The following is an 18,954-nucleotide window of genomic DNA, read 5'->3' as shown; positions in this document are numbered from 1 at the left end:
TTTTTTTTCATTTTACGGATTTCCATTCTAACCTTATTCTTTTTTTTCTATTTAATTTATACTAAAGATTTTATTTTTTAGAGCAGTAATTAGGTTCATAGCAAAATTAAGAGAAAGGTACTCATATACTCACTGCTCCCACACATGCATAACTTCCTCCCCTATTATCAATACCCTCCCACCACCAAAGTGATGTTTGTTACAATAGATGAAACTACTTTGATGCATCATACTCACTCAAAGTCTACAGTTTACATTAGGCTTCTTCCTTGGTGTTGTACACAGGTCTGGACAACTGTATAATGACATGTATCTATCACTATATATTTTTGCTGTCCTAAAAATTCTCTGTGTTCCACCACATTCATCCCCTGCCCCCTCCCTGCCACCAAACTCTAACAACCACTTATCTTTATACTGTCTCCATAATTTTGCTCTTTCCAAAACGTCATATAGTTAGAACAATACAGTATGTAGTCTTTTCAGATTGGCTTCTTTTACTTAGTTATTATACATTTAAAGTTCTTCCTTGTCTTTTCATGGCTTGATAGCTCGTTTCTTTTCCACTCTAAATAACATTCCATGGTTTGGATATACTAATTTCTTTACCAATTCACCTACTGAAAGACGTCTTGGTTGGCTGCATATTTTGGCAATTATAAATAAAGGTGTAATAAATATCTATGTGCAAGTTTTTATGTAGACATAAGTTTTTAACTCCTTTGAGTAAATTCCAAAAATTGCAATGGCTAGATCGTATGGTAAGAGAATGTTTAGTTTTGTAAGGAAACTGTCCAGTTGTTTTCCGAAGTGGCTATACCATTTTGTACTCTTACCAGCAATGAATGCGAGTCCCTCTTGCTCCACATCTTTACTTAGCATTTGGTGAGGTCAGTATTCTCAAGTTTGACCTTCCTAACAGGTATGTGGTGGTATCTTACTCTTTTTTTTAATTTGTGTTTCTCTGATGATATATGATGTGGAGCATCTGCTCACATGCTTATATGTCATCTGTGTATGTTTGCTGGTGAGCTGTCTGTTAAGGTCTTTGGCCCATTTTAAAATTGGGTTTGTTTTCTTATTGTTGAGTCTTTAGAGTTCTTTGTATTTTTTGGATAACACTCCTTTACCAGATGCATCTTTTGCAAATTTATTTTGCAAAAAAACTTATCTTTTCTTTCTTTTGTCATTGTCATTTACAGAGCAGAAGTTTTTAATTTGAATGAAATCCAGCTTATCAATTATTACTTTCAAGAATCATGACTTTGGTGTTTTATCTAAAAAGTCATTGTCATACCCAAGGCCATCTAAGTTTTCCCCTATATTGTCTTCCAGGAGTTTTACATTTAAGTCTATATACCATTTGAGTTAATTTTTGTGAAGAGTGTAAGATCTGTGTCTAGATTCATTTTTTTTGCTTATGAGATGCTTCTGTACCATTTGCTGAAAATACTCTTTGCTCTACTGTATTTCCTTTGTTTCTCTGTCAAATATTGGGGGACTATATTTATATGGGTTTAGTTCTGGGCTCTCTATTCTGTTCCACTGATACATTTCTCTATTCTTTTGCCAATATACTGTCTTGATTACTAGAGCTTTACAATAAAACAAGCCTAATACTGCTAGTCCTCTGACTTTCTTCTTCTTCAATATTATGTTGGTTATTATAGGTCTTTTCTTTTTCTATATAACTTTAAAATCAGTTGATTGACATTTATAAAACAACTCACTAGGACTTTGATTGGAATTGTGTTGAATCTATAAATTGATCTGGGAAGAATTTATCAATTTAGTCTTGACCAATTTAGTCTTGACTATTTGATCTTTCTATCCATAAACAGGGAATATTTCTTCATGTATTTCAGTGTTTTTAAATTTCTTTCATTAGAATTTTACAGTTTTCCTTGCATAGAGAAACATATTTTATTAGATTTATACTTAAATATTATTTTGGTGCTAATTTAAATAATACTGTGTTTTTAATTTTAAATTCCACTTGTTCATTATTGGTATACAGGAAAGTGACTTTTTCTTTGTCATATAGATTATATTCTTAAATCTATACCAGGCAATGTGCAAAGATCCTTCTACAAATGATATTATTAAAAATAAAATACAATCCTAAAAATGTATAGTATAAACATAAGGGAATTATTTTAACATACTTACTTTAAAAATTTATCTTATGCAAAACAGCATTTAATTTTTTATAAATAGCTTTCAGTTATTATACTTGTCCTTCATTTCATATACCTGATCTAAGCCCACAGACTTTGTAATCAGTCTTTTGCTCCAGGTTAATTATTTAAACTTTTATTTTTGGTTCAGGGCTACCAGTGCAAGTTTGCTATATAGGTAAATTGTATATCATGGGGGTTTAGTGTACAAATTATTATGTCACCCCGGTAATAAGCATAGTACCTGATAGGTAGTAAAAATGACTAACTTTTGTATATTAATCTTGCATCCTTTGACCTTTTATAATCCTTTATTGGTATACTGTGTTTTTTTGAGGGGAGGTTGGTCATTTTTTTTTAATTGTCTTAAGTAGATATTTGCAAACCAAGGCAGTTTTATTTCTTCCTTTCCAATGTGTATACCTTTTATTTCCTTTTGTTGTCTTATTGCATTATCCAGGACCTTATTTTGGTTTTAACTGTTCTTTTTTACCTAGTTTCTAGGTAGAAGGTGAGGCTGAGGCCTTTTTTCTTTTCTAATGGAGGGTCTTAGTGCTCTACATTTATTTCTAAGAACTATTTTAGCTGCTTTACATGTGTGTACCTCATTATTCAGATTGTATAGAAAGAAAAGTAGCCTATGGTTGGAATATATGCATAAGAAGTGGTGAATGGCCTGACCAATTGGTCAGAGGCCAAGAAACAGATAGAAAGATTAGGAGCAAGAAATTCTGGGGAGAGGCTTCTGGATGAGCCTATGTGGGTAGCATAAACTGTCAAGGTCTTTGGGTACTTCATGTTAAACAGCCACCAGAAAGCATTCAACACAGAATCAGCACTAAATAACTAGGCGGTCAAATGATGTGGCTTGTGGAAGACTGTAGCCTTAATCATAGGTGACTCCAATGGCACAAGGGGCATATGAATGGAGTAGACACGCTGGCACAGATGGAGACTGTGTATGGGCCCAACAGCATGGGCTCCTACTTACCCAGGCTGATATAGCTCTTAGAGTTGCCAATAGCAGAGATAAACACTGAGCTTCTAATACAGCACTATACTTTGCAAAGACCAGTCACTAAGTTGGTAAGTTAATGACACTAGATGCCCTTTACAATGGAAGGGGTATAGATTCTTCTGGACTGACCTATACACATATACTATGTATGGGTTTGCCTTTCTTGCTCACAGAAACTTAGCACCATTATCCAGGGATTTATTGTTATCTACTGACAAAGGATTCTACGTAATATTGTATTAGACCAAGAGACCCAGTTTATAGCAAAGTTACTGTGGCAGAGGGCACATGACAACAAGATCTCACAGTCCTGACACATATTGCACTATGTAGAAGATGCTGGCCAACAGAGCAATAGACTGGTTTACTAAGGGCACAGCAGAGGTGCTAGTTTGGAGACAAACTCTTGCAAAGGTGAGGTGCCATCCTACAGATGCAGTATTATATTCTATATCAACAACCATTTTATGGTGCTGTGTTACCATGTGGAAAAATTACATGGGTCCAAGGGGGCAAAAGAGAAGTGACCACACTTATCATCACTCCCAGTGTCCCTCTTGAGGAAGTTATGCTTATTTTCCCTCCTAATTCCTGGTGGTTCTCTATCGTATCACCAGGTTAGGGGACTCTAGAATAGATAGTAAAGGGAGATGATGAGTGGAAGTGTGGTCTTTTGACCAGTTACAGAGGTATGCACTATAGTTTGTTCTACTAACCTCCCTCTTACAAGTTTTCCTTTGAACTTGTAAAACAATAACCATGAAGTACAGTGTGGACTACAATGGATGCTGTGATACAGCAACCAGATCTCCATTCAGATCTGAAAACTATTGTCCTAGCTGCTTGGAAGTACTACTCAGCTGTCAGTTATCTCTAGGATCTGATGCTGGAAAAGAGTTGTCTCACCCAAGGTCACCCTCTTACCTGGGGCAGCCCATATCCAATGATTGGTTGATATGAAGGGATAAAGACTTGCCCAAACCCATGAAAACTATGAAGGACCATCTCAGTTTCAGAGCTCCTTGAGGGGTCAGTCAACTGAGGTCTTTATTGAATTTGTAAAATTTCCCCAATTCCATTTCCTTCCTTCCTCCACAGTTGTTGGTCCTGAGAGTACTTCCTAATAAACTTCCTGCAAGCTAATTTCCATGTTAGAATGAGTAATCCAACCTGTAACAGGCAGCTAAGTGGTATTTGCTGACATAGGGAATGGTGGAAGAGGAACAGAACTTGAGTTTTTGACTTTTTAATTTGAGATAAGTTTTGGGCATGAACGTGGCCATGTCAGTAGGAGTGTGCCATTCAAGGGAAAGCTAAGAGCCAGAGATAAGATTTGGGAACTATTAATAGAAAGATATAAATTAAAACCATGATTGGATGTAAGATTGCCACTAGAGATGGTAAAAAATGAGAAGTGGCCAAGGGCAGAGATGTAGAGAATAGCAACATTTAAATGAAAAGTAGAGGAAAAGTAGTTCACCAGTAAAACTGTGGCAGGAAAGCCAGAGATGTCAAAGAAGAAGAACCGGTTAGGTCTGACATGGAAGCCATCAGAGAGTTAACAGAGCATCAAGAAAGGCAAGGTTGAAAACATCCATGCTGCAAAGAGGGCACATAAAAACAAACAAGAAGTGCTCACTACACATTTTCACCTAAGAAAAAAGATATTTTGATTTTGCTGAGAAGTGTTAGGTGGACTGGAGGGCCTGGGAGCCAAACTACCCTTGAGTAAGGACAAGAGTCCCTAAAATGTGGGAGAACACTTCAGACGGTTCCTGGACTGCTTGAAAAATGAATCCTTTCTTCAGTTGTCCATAGGCAGATAATAGGCAACTTCATAGACTCTTATTCATATGTAAGACTAGGGGTTCCTTATAAATAATACATTGGTAAAATTATTAAGAATTATTAAGAATTACCAAAAATGTGATTTTCATAATCGAAATCTTGCATGTTACTGAGGTTTACTGCAGACCCCAAGTCAGTTTTCTACTAATTGGCAATAGTGAAGAGACCCTATTTTGTATGTATACACATATATATTTGAAGAGCTCCCAATTTTCAAGAATGATTTTTAAAAATCAGTTCCTTACCAGTGTGGTCTTGAATAACTCATTCATATTCTGACAAATAATTTCTCACTTACTAGATTTTTTAAAAAAGGGACTACTAAGCTTTCTACTTTATCTGAAGCCTGTGTTACCTCTTTTCCTTCCTTTTTACTTTACTCCCCTCATCTTTATCCCTAACCATACTGACTTGCTATTCCTCAAACATAGAAGGCCCACTCCCACCTGGGGACCTTTGTATTAGATATTCCCTTTGGCCTGGAATACTCAAAGACAGCTGCATTGTCAGCCTTTACGCCTCCATCTAAAATGCACTCAAAAGTCATCTTCATAGGGACATATGGCCACCCAATTTATACCTGCAAGCCCCAGGCCTATTCACTATTCTGAACTCACTATCACGCTTTCCTGTTTTTTTTTCCTTCAAAACATTTATTATCTTTAAATATTATTTATTTTTGAATTTTATTTTCCTACTAGAGTGAAAACATCATGAGCTAAAAAAAATCTTGTTTTTGTTTTTGATGTCTGAGGTGATAGGAGAGTATCCAGCACATGGCAGGTATTCATCAGATGAATGAATGAATAAACATACGCGGTTATGATAAAAATAAGGAAAAAGAGTAGGGATTATGAGCTACAGAGTCTTTTGCTTCTGCTTAAATTATCTAAAATGTTTCAGATGCAATAATGAAGAAATTGATAGGATATTAGGAAAATAGTGCTTGTGAGGTGAAAGAAAATGTTAAGGCAATATCAGGGTAGGGGTGCACTGGATGAAGGGAGTTTGTCTTAAAGATCAGGAGAGAGATTTGAGCATGTTTAAATAATGATGGAAGAGAGTAAGAAAAAGAGGGTGATATGGTTTGGCTGTGTCTCTACCTAAATCTCATCATGATTAATTCACAAAATCCCCACCTGCCGTAGGAGGGACTAGGTGTAGATAATTGACTCATGGGGGTGGTTCCCCCCATCCTGGACTCTTGATAGTGGGTTTTCACTAGTCTGATGGTTTTAAAAGGGGCTTCCCCTTTCGCTGGGCACTCATTCTCTCTCCTGCCACCATGTGAAGAAGGACATGTTTGCATTCCCTTCTGCCATGATTGCAAGTTTTCTGAGGCCTCCCCAGCCATGCAGAACTATGAGCCAATTAAACCTCTTCTCTTTATAAGTTACCCCATCTTGGGTATGTCTTCATTAGCAGTATGAGAACAGACTAATACAGAGGGTAACTAAAATAGGGCATAAAGTAGAAAGAAGAGGTTTGAAAATGGAAAAGTGAGGATAAAATACTATTAGTTTAGAAAATGTTGAGCTTGAGGTCTAAAAATTATGTATAAGTAGAGATATCCAATAGATGATTGCATAAGTGGCAGAAACTTGAGAAAAAAGCTCAAAATATAGGACTTTAAAGTTTATGAGCAGGGAGTTGGAGCAGTCTATGTATACATACTGAATTATTCTGTTAACATTTTACTTACCTGATCTAGGTTTGAAAGACTGTTTGGATCTTGACTGAGAGCTTGGTACTGGCCTCTGAGCCTGTCACCTGCTGCAATTCTTCTAAACTTCTTGAGATCCACTACATACAAAGCGCTGCAAAAATGAATACTTCTTGATAGCCTATTTTTATGTAGCTTTAGTTTTACTTTCCCCCAGTGGATGTCTACAGTGATGGTATTAACTATGGATATCCTATGATCTAATAACAATACTTTTATAAATTTGCTCCTAATGTCTAATATTGTTTCCAAGGAGTTTTAAGTTTGTTTTAATTTTGGTAGAACCCACAATCTTTTAGGGTCACCCCAAGCGTTTCCCAGTTGTCATGAAACTCATGGCCTTACAAAAGGCTATGAACCTTTGAAGAAAGAATCTTAATTTTATTTGACAAGCCAAGTTTAAATCTTCTGGAGTAGTTAGGAGCCATATTACTGGGTTTAACTACTAGCTCAGTTATACACTAGCAGGGTAAGCCTGGGCAAGTTACATATGCCTAAGTTTCCACATATACAAAATGAAGATAACAGTATCTCAAAAGACTGTCATAAAGATTTTATAACTTAATATATGTAAAGACTTATAAGAGTGACATGAAATAAACACTACGTAATTGGTTGGTTTTATTGTGTAATTTTAAAGAAAATGGAAAGTTGTAATTCAATATATTATTTACTTACTAAATGGTAAAGGTATGACTTTTCTTACCTGATATGGTATTTCCTTCTTAAAAGATGTGATGCCCAGTATCCTGTTTTCCAGAAACGATATCCATCCATTTCCCTGCGGCTATCACAAAATGGAGTATACCCATAAGGAGCTCCATCCAGATCGAAATCTCGAAGTTCTTTTAGATCATGTCTTACAATCTAAATAATTAAAATAGAGTCTTTGATAAAGACTGTAAAATAACAAGCCTTTTTAATGGGAATCTCAAATCATTATTACTCTATTATAGAAATCCAAAGAGCTTTCATGTAGTATTAAATTTAGTGAATTTAACATTTATTCCTCTTGTCCTTATAGGTTAAAAGTAAACTAAAATTTATATTCCTAGTCTTTAAGATGGTGGTCTCACCAATAAGAAAATTTTGTCATGTCATTTATAAACAAAGCATTTTATGTATCAGACATTTGGGGAAGGGATTAAATATTACATAGTGCAGAGCTCTTAGTTTCTTAAATTAATAATTTGTATTATTAATTTTGAATTAGTAATACAAAATAATGACAAATCTCCATTATTGTTATGTTTGCAAATGTAGTTTAAATCATAAATAAAAATCTCCCAATTATTCTCAATAGCTTGAATAAAAGAATATCAATTTATTTTTTAACAGACTCAAACCTCCTAGAAAAATATTAGTGTACATATTGGAGGAAAGGTAGGAGAAAGAATTGTATTAGATATTATATGTGGGGCTAAGATGGGAGGATTGCTTGAGGCCAGGAGTTCGAGACCAGACTGGGCAATATAGTGAGACCCAGTCTGGTCTCTACAAAAAATTTAAAAATTAGCTAGGCATGGTGGTGTGCACCTGGAGTTCCAGCTACTAGGATGCTGAGGTAGGAGGATGGCTTGAACCCAGGAGTCTGAGGCTGCAGTAAGCTATGATTGTGGCATTGCACTCCAGCCTGGATGACAGAGTGAAATCCTGTCTCTTTAAAAAAAAAAAAGTGTATTTACAAATGCTTACTTCATCATTTACACTTATCTATTTTCTTAGTTTTCATTGTAATATTTCATATTTATCAATTTGTAATAGACTAGAAAAATAGTAAGAGTTTAGAGTATGAGTAAATTCTAATATAGGACTTAAAAAGACACTTTTTGTTTCACATAAATTCTAACTTATTCATTTAATTTATATTTCCATTTACATACTACTGTTTTTCTTCGAAATTCTGTACATTTTCAAATATGTTTTCCCACTAATGATTCAAAAGCAATGCAAGGAGGAAAAAAGGAAAAGTAATAATTTTTGGACATATAAATTTTAAAAGCAGAGGGCCTTAGTTTTTTTTGGCCAAATTTATTTGATTGTATTTTTATTTTTAGAGATAGGGTCTCACTCTGTCATCCAGGCTGGAGTGCAGGGCCACGATTATAGCTCACTGTGACCTCGAATTCCTTGGCTCAAACTTTCCTTCCCTCCTTGGCCTCCCAAAGTGCTGGGATAGAGGCATTAAGTTGGCCAAATTTAAAATGCTCTTTTCCTTAAATGGTATAGTGATGAGAATTTGGTTATTGGTTGAATGGGAAAGAATGCTGTTGAAGGTGGAAGAATGAGAGTTGTATGTAACTGCTAACTCTTCTAGCAACAAGAAATTCCAAATATCAGCTCATATTCACAGGAACTTATTTAACTACTCTTATTATGACTAATATAAGTATTTTACTTTTAATTCTCAAACTTAAAAAACTACTTCAGAGAGAAAACTTCTATGTCCTAAATGATAAATGGTACTTCTTACAATACCTTCAATTTTCCCCTAGAATTCTCACTTTTTGTTTTCAAAGGTACTTTGCTTATATATCACACTCATCTTAAGCACAATAATGAAGATAATAAACATGAGCAACATGAATTAATTTCCTATTAAGATAGAAGCATAAAAAATGTTTTGAGTATAACTAAAAACTAGTTAATCTTATTACCTGGTCAGCATCAACAAAAATGATTTTGTCCACTGCTAATGGGAAAAGAACATCAAGAAAAAGAATTTTGTAACCCCAAATAATCCTTTGTTTTTCAGTCTGTTGATGAAGCCAGCGGGGCCACCTATATTGAACTAGTTCATACTGGAATCCATATTCCTTAGCCATGTGAGGAATTACTTCCTAAAAACACACACAAAATCAAAAAGTATGTTTAAGAGAAAGTAGTTTTAAGAGAAAAAAATTAACATTAAAGAGGTAGAGTTTATTATAAATTGTTATAAACTAATTGCCAAGTTGTCTAAATACTACTTCTATAACATACCTATTAATGAGAAATATGAAAATGCTAACAAATATGAAAACACAAGTATAAATAAAACTATAAAATTTAAATAGTTTAAATTATAAATAAGTCATTAAAAATAAATGCACTATATTATTTACCAAGCTTATTTGACTTAAGAAAATTGACTAAAATAAAGCCTCTGGATCTTGGAACACCTAGACATCAAATAGTTCATGTATTTGTCAACAGGTTGGTTGGTCAGAGATGTAAAGATGAAGAGCAGATGCAAAAAACACAAAGTAGGTTCTAAACTTACAAATTTGATTCTATACAGGAGCTTCATGTTTGAGATATATCATTATTTAATTCAAAGATTTAAAATACAAAGTAGTGATTATGGTCTGAATATTTCATATTGATTCAGCATCTTATAGGATTAGAAGTAGCTTATTTCCTATTTAAAGCAGAAGCAGTTAATGAAATATACTGTTGGTTAAATTTAGTTCAAGAACTCAAATACTGAAAGGGAGAATAGAAAAGGAGTTGGAAAAGATGAATTAGCAAATAGAGAATTTGTGTTTTACCATTAGATTCTTATTTGAAACTAGTTGCTAGTTATATGTTTAGTTTTTTTCTCTGATTTTGTAAGAACAATGTAGATTTAAAATATGTTTTTTAAATGCAAGAAGCACCAATTTTATCTGTGAAATGAAATCTTGAAATTTTGGCTAGAACAGCTGCTAGGAGTCATTATTTTGGTTTCAAAATAAAATAAAACATTCAGATAAATTAGAGAAAATATTTTTTTCTTTCATCAAATATGTGTTAAAATATTCACTGAAACAGGCATTGTTCTAGACTCTAAGGATACATTAGTGAACAAAAGAAATACAAATTATGGCCTTCATGAGGCTTGTATTTTAGAGGAAGTTGGTAGAAATAAATGAAACTATTATCTACAGAAAAAAAGTGCTATAAAAAAATAAAAAGGGGAATTGTAGTTTGCATAGTGCTGTCAAAAAGGAATTATGCCTAAGTATGTATAATTTTAACAAATATTTGAATGAAGAAAGGAGGTATGACTTTTCTAAACTGGTAGGAACAAATCTAAAGTAGCTAGTGACTTCCGTATCTGGCTGCTGGTTTACACAAATGTCTGAATTTGTAAAAATCCAAAGCTACACTTTATGATTTGCATACTTTTCTGAGTATTTATTTCACTAAGAAGTTTTCAAAATAAAAATTTTGAAATAAACACATCACGAAAAGAAGGAAAATACTACTTCAGATATGGTATTTCTTTTGGCCATGCAGTGGAACAAGACTTTCTAATCCAGACATAGTACTATTGTTCTGGTGAATAGTATCTTTTACTGCTAAGAGAATCTTTAGATTTTTCTATCTCAGTTTATGTAGGATTAAATACTCCCTTATTCAGTGTCTGACTACTAGGATAATATGTTAAAAATTAGAAAAATAATGTAACTTCTTATCTATATTTATGGGTTCTTTATCTTTTTTTTTTTTTGTCTACTGTCAAATTAGCACAGGAGGACACTGTTGGTGGAAATCTTAGTTTCTAATTAGCTGTTTCATCTCAGGCCTATGTTATAAAGGATGATTCTTGCTCAAAGAAAGGTATGGCCCTTCACCCTATCTCCCAGGAAGTATCCTCTACCATTGGAATTTTCTGCCTAATGAGAATGTCTATGTTTACCTGTAGATCACACCAGATACTGTATGCTAATGATGTTAACTGTAGTGAGGACCTTGGTCCACAAGGCATCAGCTCAACATCTGAAGGGACTAGAGGCTAAAGTTAGCCATGCAGGCTGTAAGCTAAGTCCATACAGCTGACCCCTAATAAAACCTCTGGACACCAATGTTTGAATGAGCTTCCCTGGTTGGCAATATTCCAGGAGTACTGTCACACACTGTTGCTGGAAGAAATAAGTGCTATCCACTTGGAGGGGATTCTACTGGGAGAGGACAATTGATAACTTTGTGTCTGGTCTCCCTGGACCTTACCCTAAGCACCTCTTTTGCTGATTTTGGGTCCTTTTGCTATAATAAACTATAACTGTGAGTACAGTTGTTTTTTGGAATTCTATGAATCCTTCTAGCAAGTTGCTGAATCTAAAGTTGGTTTCTCAACTGCGCAGGCCAGTTACATACTTTTTGAATCTTGGTTTTTTCATCACATGGGATTGTTTTTAAAACAACTGAATGTCAGTTAAACACTTGGCATCATGCCTAGAAATATTAAGGAATAAAACCATGCTTGGCTAGTTTTATTTCTGCTTTTCCCACTGCTTTTGGCCTAGAAAACAAACTCCTTTGAAATGCCGTTGAATGAGATACCAAATTGCTGTTGAGTCACTAAATTTCATGGAATATGATTATGCTGCGGTGAGAATAGGAAGAAACAGAGTACACTTTGCAGCAGGAGGGTGGGGCTGAGGAAAGGGTGATAGATGTTGATCACCTGAAATCTTCTGAATGTAATATGCCTCAGATCATGGTGCCCAGCAATCAATACACTACACAGATGAAAGAGCTTTTTTGTTTTCAGTACTACAAAACTATTTCCTATGGTACAGTCTTCATATTTTCTTGATACTACTACTGCTTCTGCTATCTTTGCAAAATGACAGAATCCATTTTTAATTGAAAATCTGTATATATTTTCCACTGTCAAATTGTATTTAATTATTCGTTATCATGAAAAACTATTAGTCAGTTTGATTTTGATTTTACTTAAAAATATACTGTCTTCTACTGTCCTCTCCTTTAAACATCTCTAAATTAAAAATGCACAGAATTTTTCCTAAGCTAGATAATACTAAATACCATTTTAAAATTTATTAAAAATAGTATTTAAAATATACATCCCAAAAGCTCATTCTGAAAAGAGAAATGTCATATAAACTTACAATGATACAAATAATTTACTATTCAAACATTAATCATTCTACAAAAAGAGCTATGTACTTACTTTAAATGTCGGTGAGAGATAATTTTTTAGAAACCAGAATTTCACTGGTGTTTTGGTGTTACGTAAAACAGAAAGCATCATAATTCTGTATAAAAGAATATTAAACCCAATATACATTAGCATTAACAGTTCATATTACTTTTTTAATGTTGAAATGTTTAATTCTAATTTTTTTATTTTACTTTAGTTCTGGGATATATGTGCAGAACGTGCAGGTTTGTTATATAGATCTTTTTAAAAGTTTTAAAATAACTGAAGGTATGAATTCGAAGGTTTTCACAATGAAATGTGAAGAAATAAACCAAAATATGGTTTATCAAGTATGTAATGTGTAAGGATAAATACATACACATCATAGTAGCTTCATCTGGTCCCTGTTGCCTATGACTGTGTGATTAAGTCTACAAACCCTGAAGAGCTGAATGATCTGTCTATAGTGACAAATTCACTGGATGGGTAATTTGGTTTGCTAACCTAAATCTCTGAATGGAAAGGATACAAATTTATCTAAAGTTCCAGTTTAATGTATCAATGCTACAATTCAAATATTTGAGTCATTCTCTGTGACCTTTCTATATAAACTGTTTAAAAATAGCCTTCTGTACTTTGCAATAGGTATTTCTCCTCTCACCCCCTTCCTTTTTATAAAACAAGTTATTATTCCATGGAAAAGGACAATTTACCACATACATACATATATATGTATTTTCTTACATGTCATTTACAAAATGTCTACTTGCAGTTTTGAAGAAAACTGTTTAGCCATGTGAAGAAAGCAGAAGTGGGACCCCTTTCTGACACCTTACGCTAAAATTGACTCCAGTAGATTAAAGACTTAAACATAAGGCCTAACACCATAAAAACCCAAGAAGGAAACCTAGGCAAAACCATTCAGGACATAGGCATAGGCAAGGACTTCATGACTAAAACACCAAAAACATTGGCAACAAAAGCCAAAATAGACAAATGGGATCTCATTAAACTCCAGAGCTTCTGCACAGCAAAAGAAACAATCATTAGAGTGAACTGGCAACCAACAGAATGGGAAAAAATTTTTGCAATCTACCCACCTGACAAAGGGCTAATATCCAGAACCTACAAAGAACTAAAACAGATTTATAGGAAAAACAAACAAACAAACCCATTCAAAAGTGGGCAAAGGATATGAACAGACACTTTTCAAAGAAGACATACATGAGGCCAACAAACATATGAAAAAATGCTCATCATCACTGGTTATTAGAGAAATGCAAACCAAAACCACATTGAGATATCATCTCACGCCAGTTAGGATGGCAATCATTAAAAAATCTGGAGACAGCACATGCTGGAGAGGATGTGGAGAAATAGGAACACTTTTACACTGTTGGTGGGAGTGTAAATTAGTTCAACCATTGTGGAAGACAGTGTGGCGATTCCTCAAGGACCTAGAAATAGAAATTCCATTTGACCCAGCAATCCCATTACTGGGTATATATCCAAAGGATTATAAATTGTTCTATTATAAAGACATATGCACACGTACGTTCACTGCAGCACTGTTTACAATAGCAAAGACCTGGAATCAACCCAAATGCCCATCGATGATAGACTGGACAAGGAAAATGTGGCACATATATACCATGGAATACTATGCAGCCATCAAAAACGATGAGTTTGTGTCCTGTGTAGGGACATGGGTGAATCTGGAAACCGTCATTCTCAGCAAACTGACACAAGAACAGAAAATCAAACACTGCATGTTCTCACTCATAGGCGGGTGTTGAACAATGAGAACACGTGGACACAGGGAGGAGAGCACCACACACTGGGGTCTGTTGGGAGGGAATGGGGGAAGGGAGGTTGGGGAAGGATAACACGGGAGAAATGCCAGATATAAATGACGGGGGGATGGAGGCAGCAAACCACATTGCCATGTAGATACCTATGCAACAATCCTGCATGTTCTTCACATGTACCCCAGAACCTAAATTGCAATAAAATATATATATATAAAGAAAACCAATATTCCAAATCAAGCCAAACTCATGAAATTTCATATTTAAATATGCTTACTTCATAATTTTTAGTAAAAAAAAAAGCAAAGTGTAAAGTAGTATATTCTTTGTTACTATTTGGGTAAATAACTTAAAAAACTGAAATTAAATATACACACATATATATTTACATATGTGTGTGTGTATCTCTTTAGCAGGATATAAAAATAATACTATGAGTTTCCTGTGAGAAAAGGAATGGAGTATTAAGGAAACAGAGGTGGAAGGTTTTTTTTTCCAGTGTATATTCCTTTTTCTTTTTGAAATTTGAACCATGTAAATGTATTTCTTTTTCAAAATATAAGGCTAAAAAATATACCTACCTTAAAAAGCGTTCATATAAATGACCTGAAGCAACTGAAAAAATGTTTAGGACATCTTTTTCCTTTTTGTCTTCTTTATGCAACCTTACTGTGAAACTTGGAATAAAAAAGTAATTGATATTTCTTAAATATACATATGGAAACTTTGTATGCATAAATACTAAATATAAGCAATAAATACAGAAATATATTTCAAAAGAATTATTAAAGTATAAATACTGTATAATATTTACAAATAAATTAATATTGAATTATTTGACAATTACTATCATTTGAAGCTTTATAAATTTTTTAAAAATTTGTAACATGGAATGTAATTGTTTCTAGGTTAATGGGCTGGTATTTTTGAATTTTGTGAGTTGCCAAAGGTTGTTTTGAGAATAAAGAGTGAATTACAGCCTGACATGGCCGTATCTAGTGCACTGAAACTTTAAACAGGCCAATAATGAAGTAAGAAATAGAATGTGGAAGTGTGGAGCTGTAGCACAGCAAGAATTTATGTAGTAACAGGGTAGGTGTGTGAGGGCTGCTGATGGGGCTCCCCAGGCTAAAATATTTTTAAACCACCTGCAATTTGGAGCTCCTCTGACCAAGCAGATTTTCTCCTCCATGCAGGATATGGAGTACCCTCTTGGTACTCTGGATGACTTCCATGACAAAAAAGGCACTAGGGAGCCATGTCTACTCACTGGTTTACATCATGGTAGCTTCATCTGGGCCCAGTTGTCATTTTCATTACATTTTTGGAGCTAGACCAGCTCCATTTCATTTTTGTATAGGCCCATTTCATATGCAAAAATGAATCTTTTATTTGCAGTATTTATAAGGTATAAATCCATCTTTTTCTTCCTATTTAACATTTATTTAAAAATATTTTATATATAAACAGATATTTAGAATGACTAAAATTTGGTCAACTTAAAATCATCTTCAAAGGTATTTTGCCAAATATAAATTGTTATGACAGAAGTATTTTTCAAATCTTGTAACCCCCAACTAAGAAAATAAGTTGATTCAATGGCAAGAAAAAATAATCATTCTAAGTTGGGACTAAAACTATGATGAAAAAAGTAAAAGCATCATAAGATGCACAATACTATGTATCTGGAGCAGTTAATGTCCCAAAAACTTAATATCTGTTTCTAATGAAGCATTATTTTGCTTTTGGTATCCTTTTTACATAGCAAGTGGTTATACCACAATTGAACAGTTATCTTTAAACATTCTTATTTCTATCTTCTAATTTTCATGGAAGCTTTTGGACGATACTCTTAAAATTGCTCAGATTCTATTCTATTATCCCCTGTCAAACATACCTACCCTCCAAATCATCCCAGAACGAGTAGACTTGATTCTTTCTCTATCAGTAACTAGTTAAAAGCACATGCTGTGACAGCAACATGATTTTTCTTACCAAATAAGGAGTCAACTATAGAAAAAGAGGCTTAAACTGGGCAAAATCCAAAATGATGGAAGTGCTTTTGACTGGTATAATCAAATACGTTTAAGTTGGTAAATCTATTTTGGCTAACATTTCTATTTCTTATCTTTGATCAAAATGATCAGTGGTTTGTCGTCATAGTTCACATTAGGTTCAAATCTCTAAAATGGACATTCAAATTTCTTTACCATGTGCATCTACAGGAGACAGCTTTTGTTTTTGCTCACCTAGTATCTGTTCCCCTTCTACTAACAACCTGGTATTCTAGGGGGAATCATTCTTCCTCCCGTATCATTCTATGAGGTTTAGGTGGGACAGGCCTTCCCACCAGTTCTAGAAGTAGGCATGTGACTCAAGCTTGTCATCAGAGTCATAGAAATCAGTTCAGTTTGTGACACATAGCTATAGCTGAACCCATGAGTCAGCCTTGGAACTTTCGCTGGTACTGTTTGGAAAGAGGCAACTTCCTTCAACTGGAGACAGTACAATTTTACTTTTAAAAGTCTATCTTAGGCCGGGCGTGGTGGCTCACGCCTATAATCCCAGCACTTTGGGAGGCCGAGGTGGGCAGATAACGAGGTCAAGAGATTGAGACCATCCTGGCCAACATGGTGAAACCCTGTCTCTACTAAAAATACAAAAAATAGCTGGGCATGGTGGCACGTGCCTGTGGTTCCAGCTACTCGGGAGGCTGAGGCGGAAGAATCGCTTAAACCCAGGAGGCGGAGGTCGCAGTGAGCCGAGATTGCACCACTGCACTCCAGCCTGGTGATAGAGCAAGACTCCATCTCAAAAAAAAAAAAAAAAGTCTATCTTAAAACGGAGGAGACACAGAAACAGTAGACCTAAGAGATGGAAGAAGACTATTTTCACACCACATCACCCAGTGGCCAATGCCAGGTGTACTTCTGGATTCTTTAGGTATCTGAGCCAATATATTCCTTATGTTTGTTTGTTTTTCAAGACAGGGTCTCACTCTGTCACCCAGGCTGGAGTACAGTGGTATGATCTTGGCTTACTGCAGTTTTGACCTCCCATACTCAAGCAATCCTTCCACCTCAGCCTTCTGAGTAACTTGAACTACAGACACATGCCACTGTGACAGGATAATTTTTAAATATTTTGTAGATATGGGGTCTTGCTATGTTGCCCAGGCTACTCTTGAACTCCTGGGCTCAAGCAATCCTCCTGCTATAGCTTCTGAAAGTGCTAGGATTACAGGTGTGAGCCATTACTCCTGGCCTGTGTTCCTTTTTAAACAATAAAACTAATATAGGTCTCCATCTAACGTAGAGATTCCCTATTATTTTCAAGTTGCACCTAGCTAGGCTACTTTCTTTTGAGGAACATACCCAATCTTTTTGCCTTCACGTAACCACCTTCACTCAATCTTTAACTTTTGAAATCCTGTCTGTCATTTAAAACAGATCTTTGCCACTCACTTCTCCAAGGAGTATTTCCTGTGGTTCCTTGTAACTAGATATATCATTTTTCTCCGTTAGTTTGTATTTTATTTTCATCTGTCTTACAGCTCTAGTTTTCTATCTTGTACATAGCAGTAACATTTATGTATTTATATTATCCCTCCTAGATTGAAGGACCTCTGCTTTACTTAAATTTTTACTACCTGTGAAACTTCCACATAGTAGACTTCTGGATCAATCTAGTTATGTGTTAAAATATTCATTAGTAATTACCTTTTAATGGAATCCCACATTCCTTTTGCTTTTTCCTCTTCATCGGCAAGGATATCTTCCTTAATTTTGTCTGTTTTTTTTTTCACCTAGATGGCATGGTAAAAATTAGAATTTGGCTGCTTTACATTTTATGCTGTACAGTTAGAAAGGAAAACATACAGGCAAGATTACCATTGGAAATCTAAGATGGATAGTTGCAGTAACCAAAGACAGGCAACATCTTAGCACAATGTTGTAAACAATCTGGTCTTCAACTATCAAGTCAACCTCTTTGTTTAGTTTCTTTGACGGTTACCTCCATATTGCTAAATAACATGCTTACACTTGTGTTTATTAATTTACCAGCTTTTAGGCATTATCTACTAGTATTTCTGAATTCAGAATTTAGACATTATTCAATCTTTGTGATGACAGACAAATACCTCACTTATTGTCATCCTTCCCTTTCCCTATTTGTCTGGAAATTTTGGTAGTAATATGTTTATCTTCAGTTCTTCTAAGTATTTTTTTGTCACTTTAAATAATATTTAAATCTCTTATTTTTTTATTCCCACAATCCCAACAGTTTCTCTTATTAGTTTCTCTTAGTTCTGTTTATTAGACAAGAACACCACTGTTTCTATGCTTTCCCTCTACCTCCCAACTTATGTTAGTTAAACCTTGACTTTAGCATTTGTAAATATAGATAACATTTACATTTAGCTCAGTAAACATAAATGTATCTGTTGCATTTTGCTACGGTGATTCAAA

The 18,954-nt window shown here is 34.6% G+C and overlaps 1 protein-coding gene across 2 annotated transcripts in view; it reads right to left on the bottom strand.

Moving 5' to 3' along the window:
• The window catches only part of UGGT2 (UDP-glucose glycoprotein glucosyltransferase 2), a 246,456-nt gene that overhangs the window by 30,158 nt on the left and 197,344 nt on the right, over positions 1–18,954 (bottom strand). For both annotated transcript variants that reach the window (XM_012458621.2, XM_012458622.2), the window contains exons 31-36: positions 18,205–18,290; positions 15,067–15,162; positions 12,708–12,792; positions 9,424–9,606; positions 7,473–7,633; positions 6,746–6,860 (exon numbers count right to left, since the gene is read on the bottom strand). In XM_012458621.2, coding sequence (XP_012314044.1) covers positions 6,746–6,860; positions 7,473–7,633; positions 9,424–9,606; positions 12,708–12,792; positions 15,067–15,162; positions 18,205–18,290 — 726 coding nt within the window. The remainder of the gene's footprint in view (positions 1–6,745; positions 6,861–7,472; positions 7,634–9,423; positions 9,607–12,707; positions 12,793–15,066; positions 15,163–18,204; positions 18,291–18,954) is intronic.

This window comes from Aotus nancymaae, unplaced genomic scaffold (genome assembly GCF_030222135.1).
Source record: "Aotus nancymaae isolate 86718 unplaced genomic scaffold, 86718_ANA_hifiasm-v0.15.2.pri h1tg000048l, whole genome shotgun sequence".
Taxonomy (NCBI): Eukaryota; Metazoa; Chordata; class Mammalia; order Primates; family Aotidae; genus Aotus; species Aotus nancymaae.
Note: the sequence above shows the minus strand (reverse complement) of the source record. Positions and strands in the feature narration are given on the sequence as shown.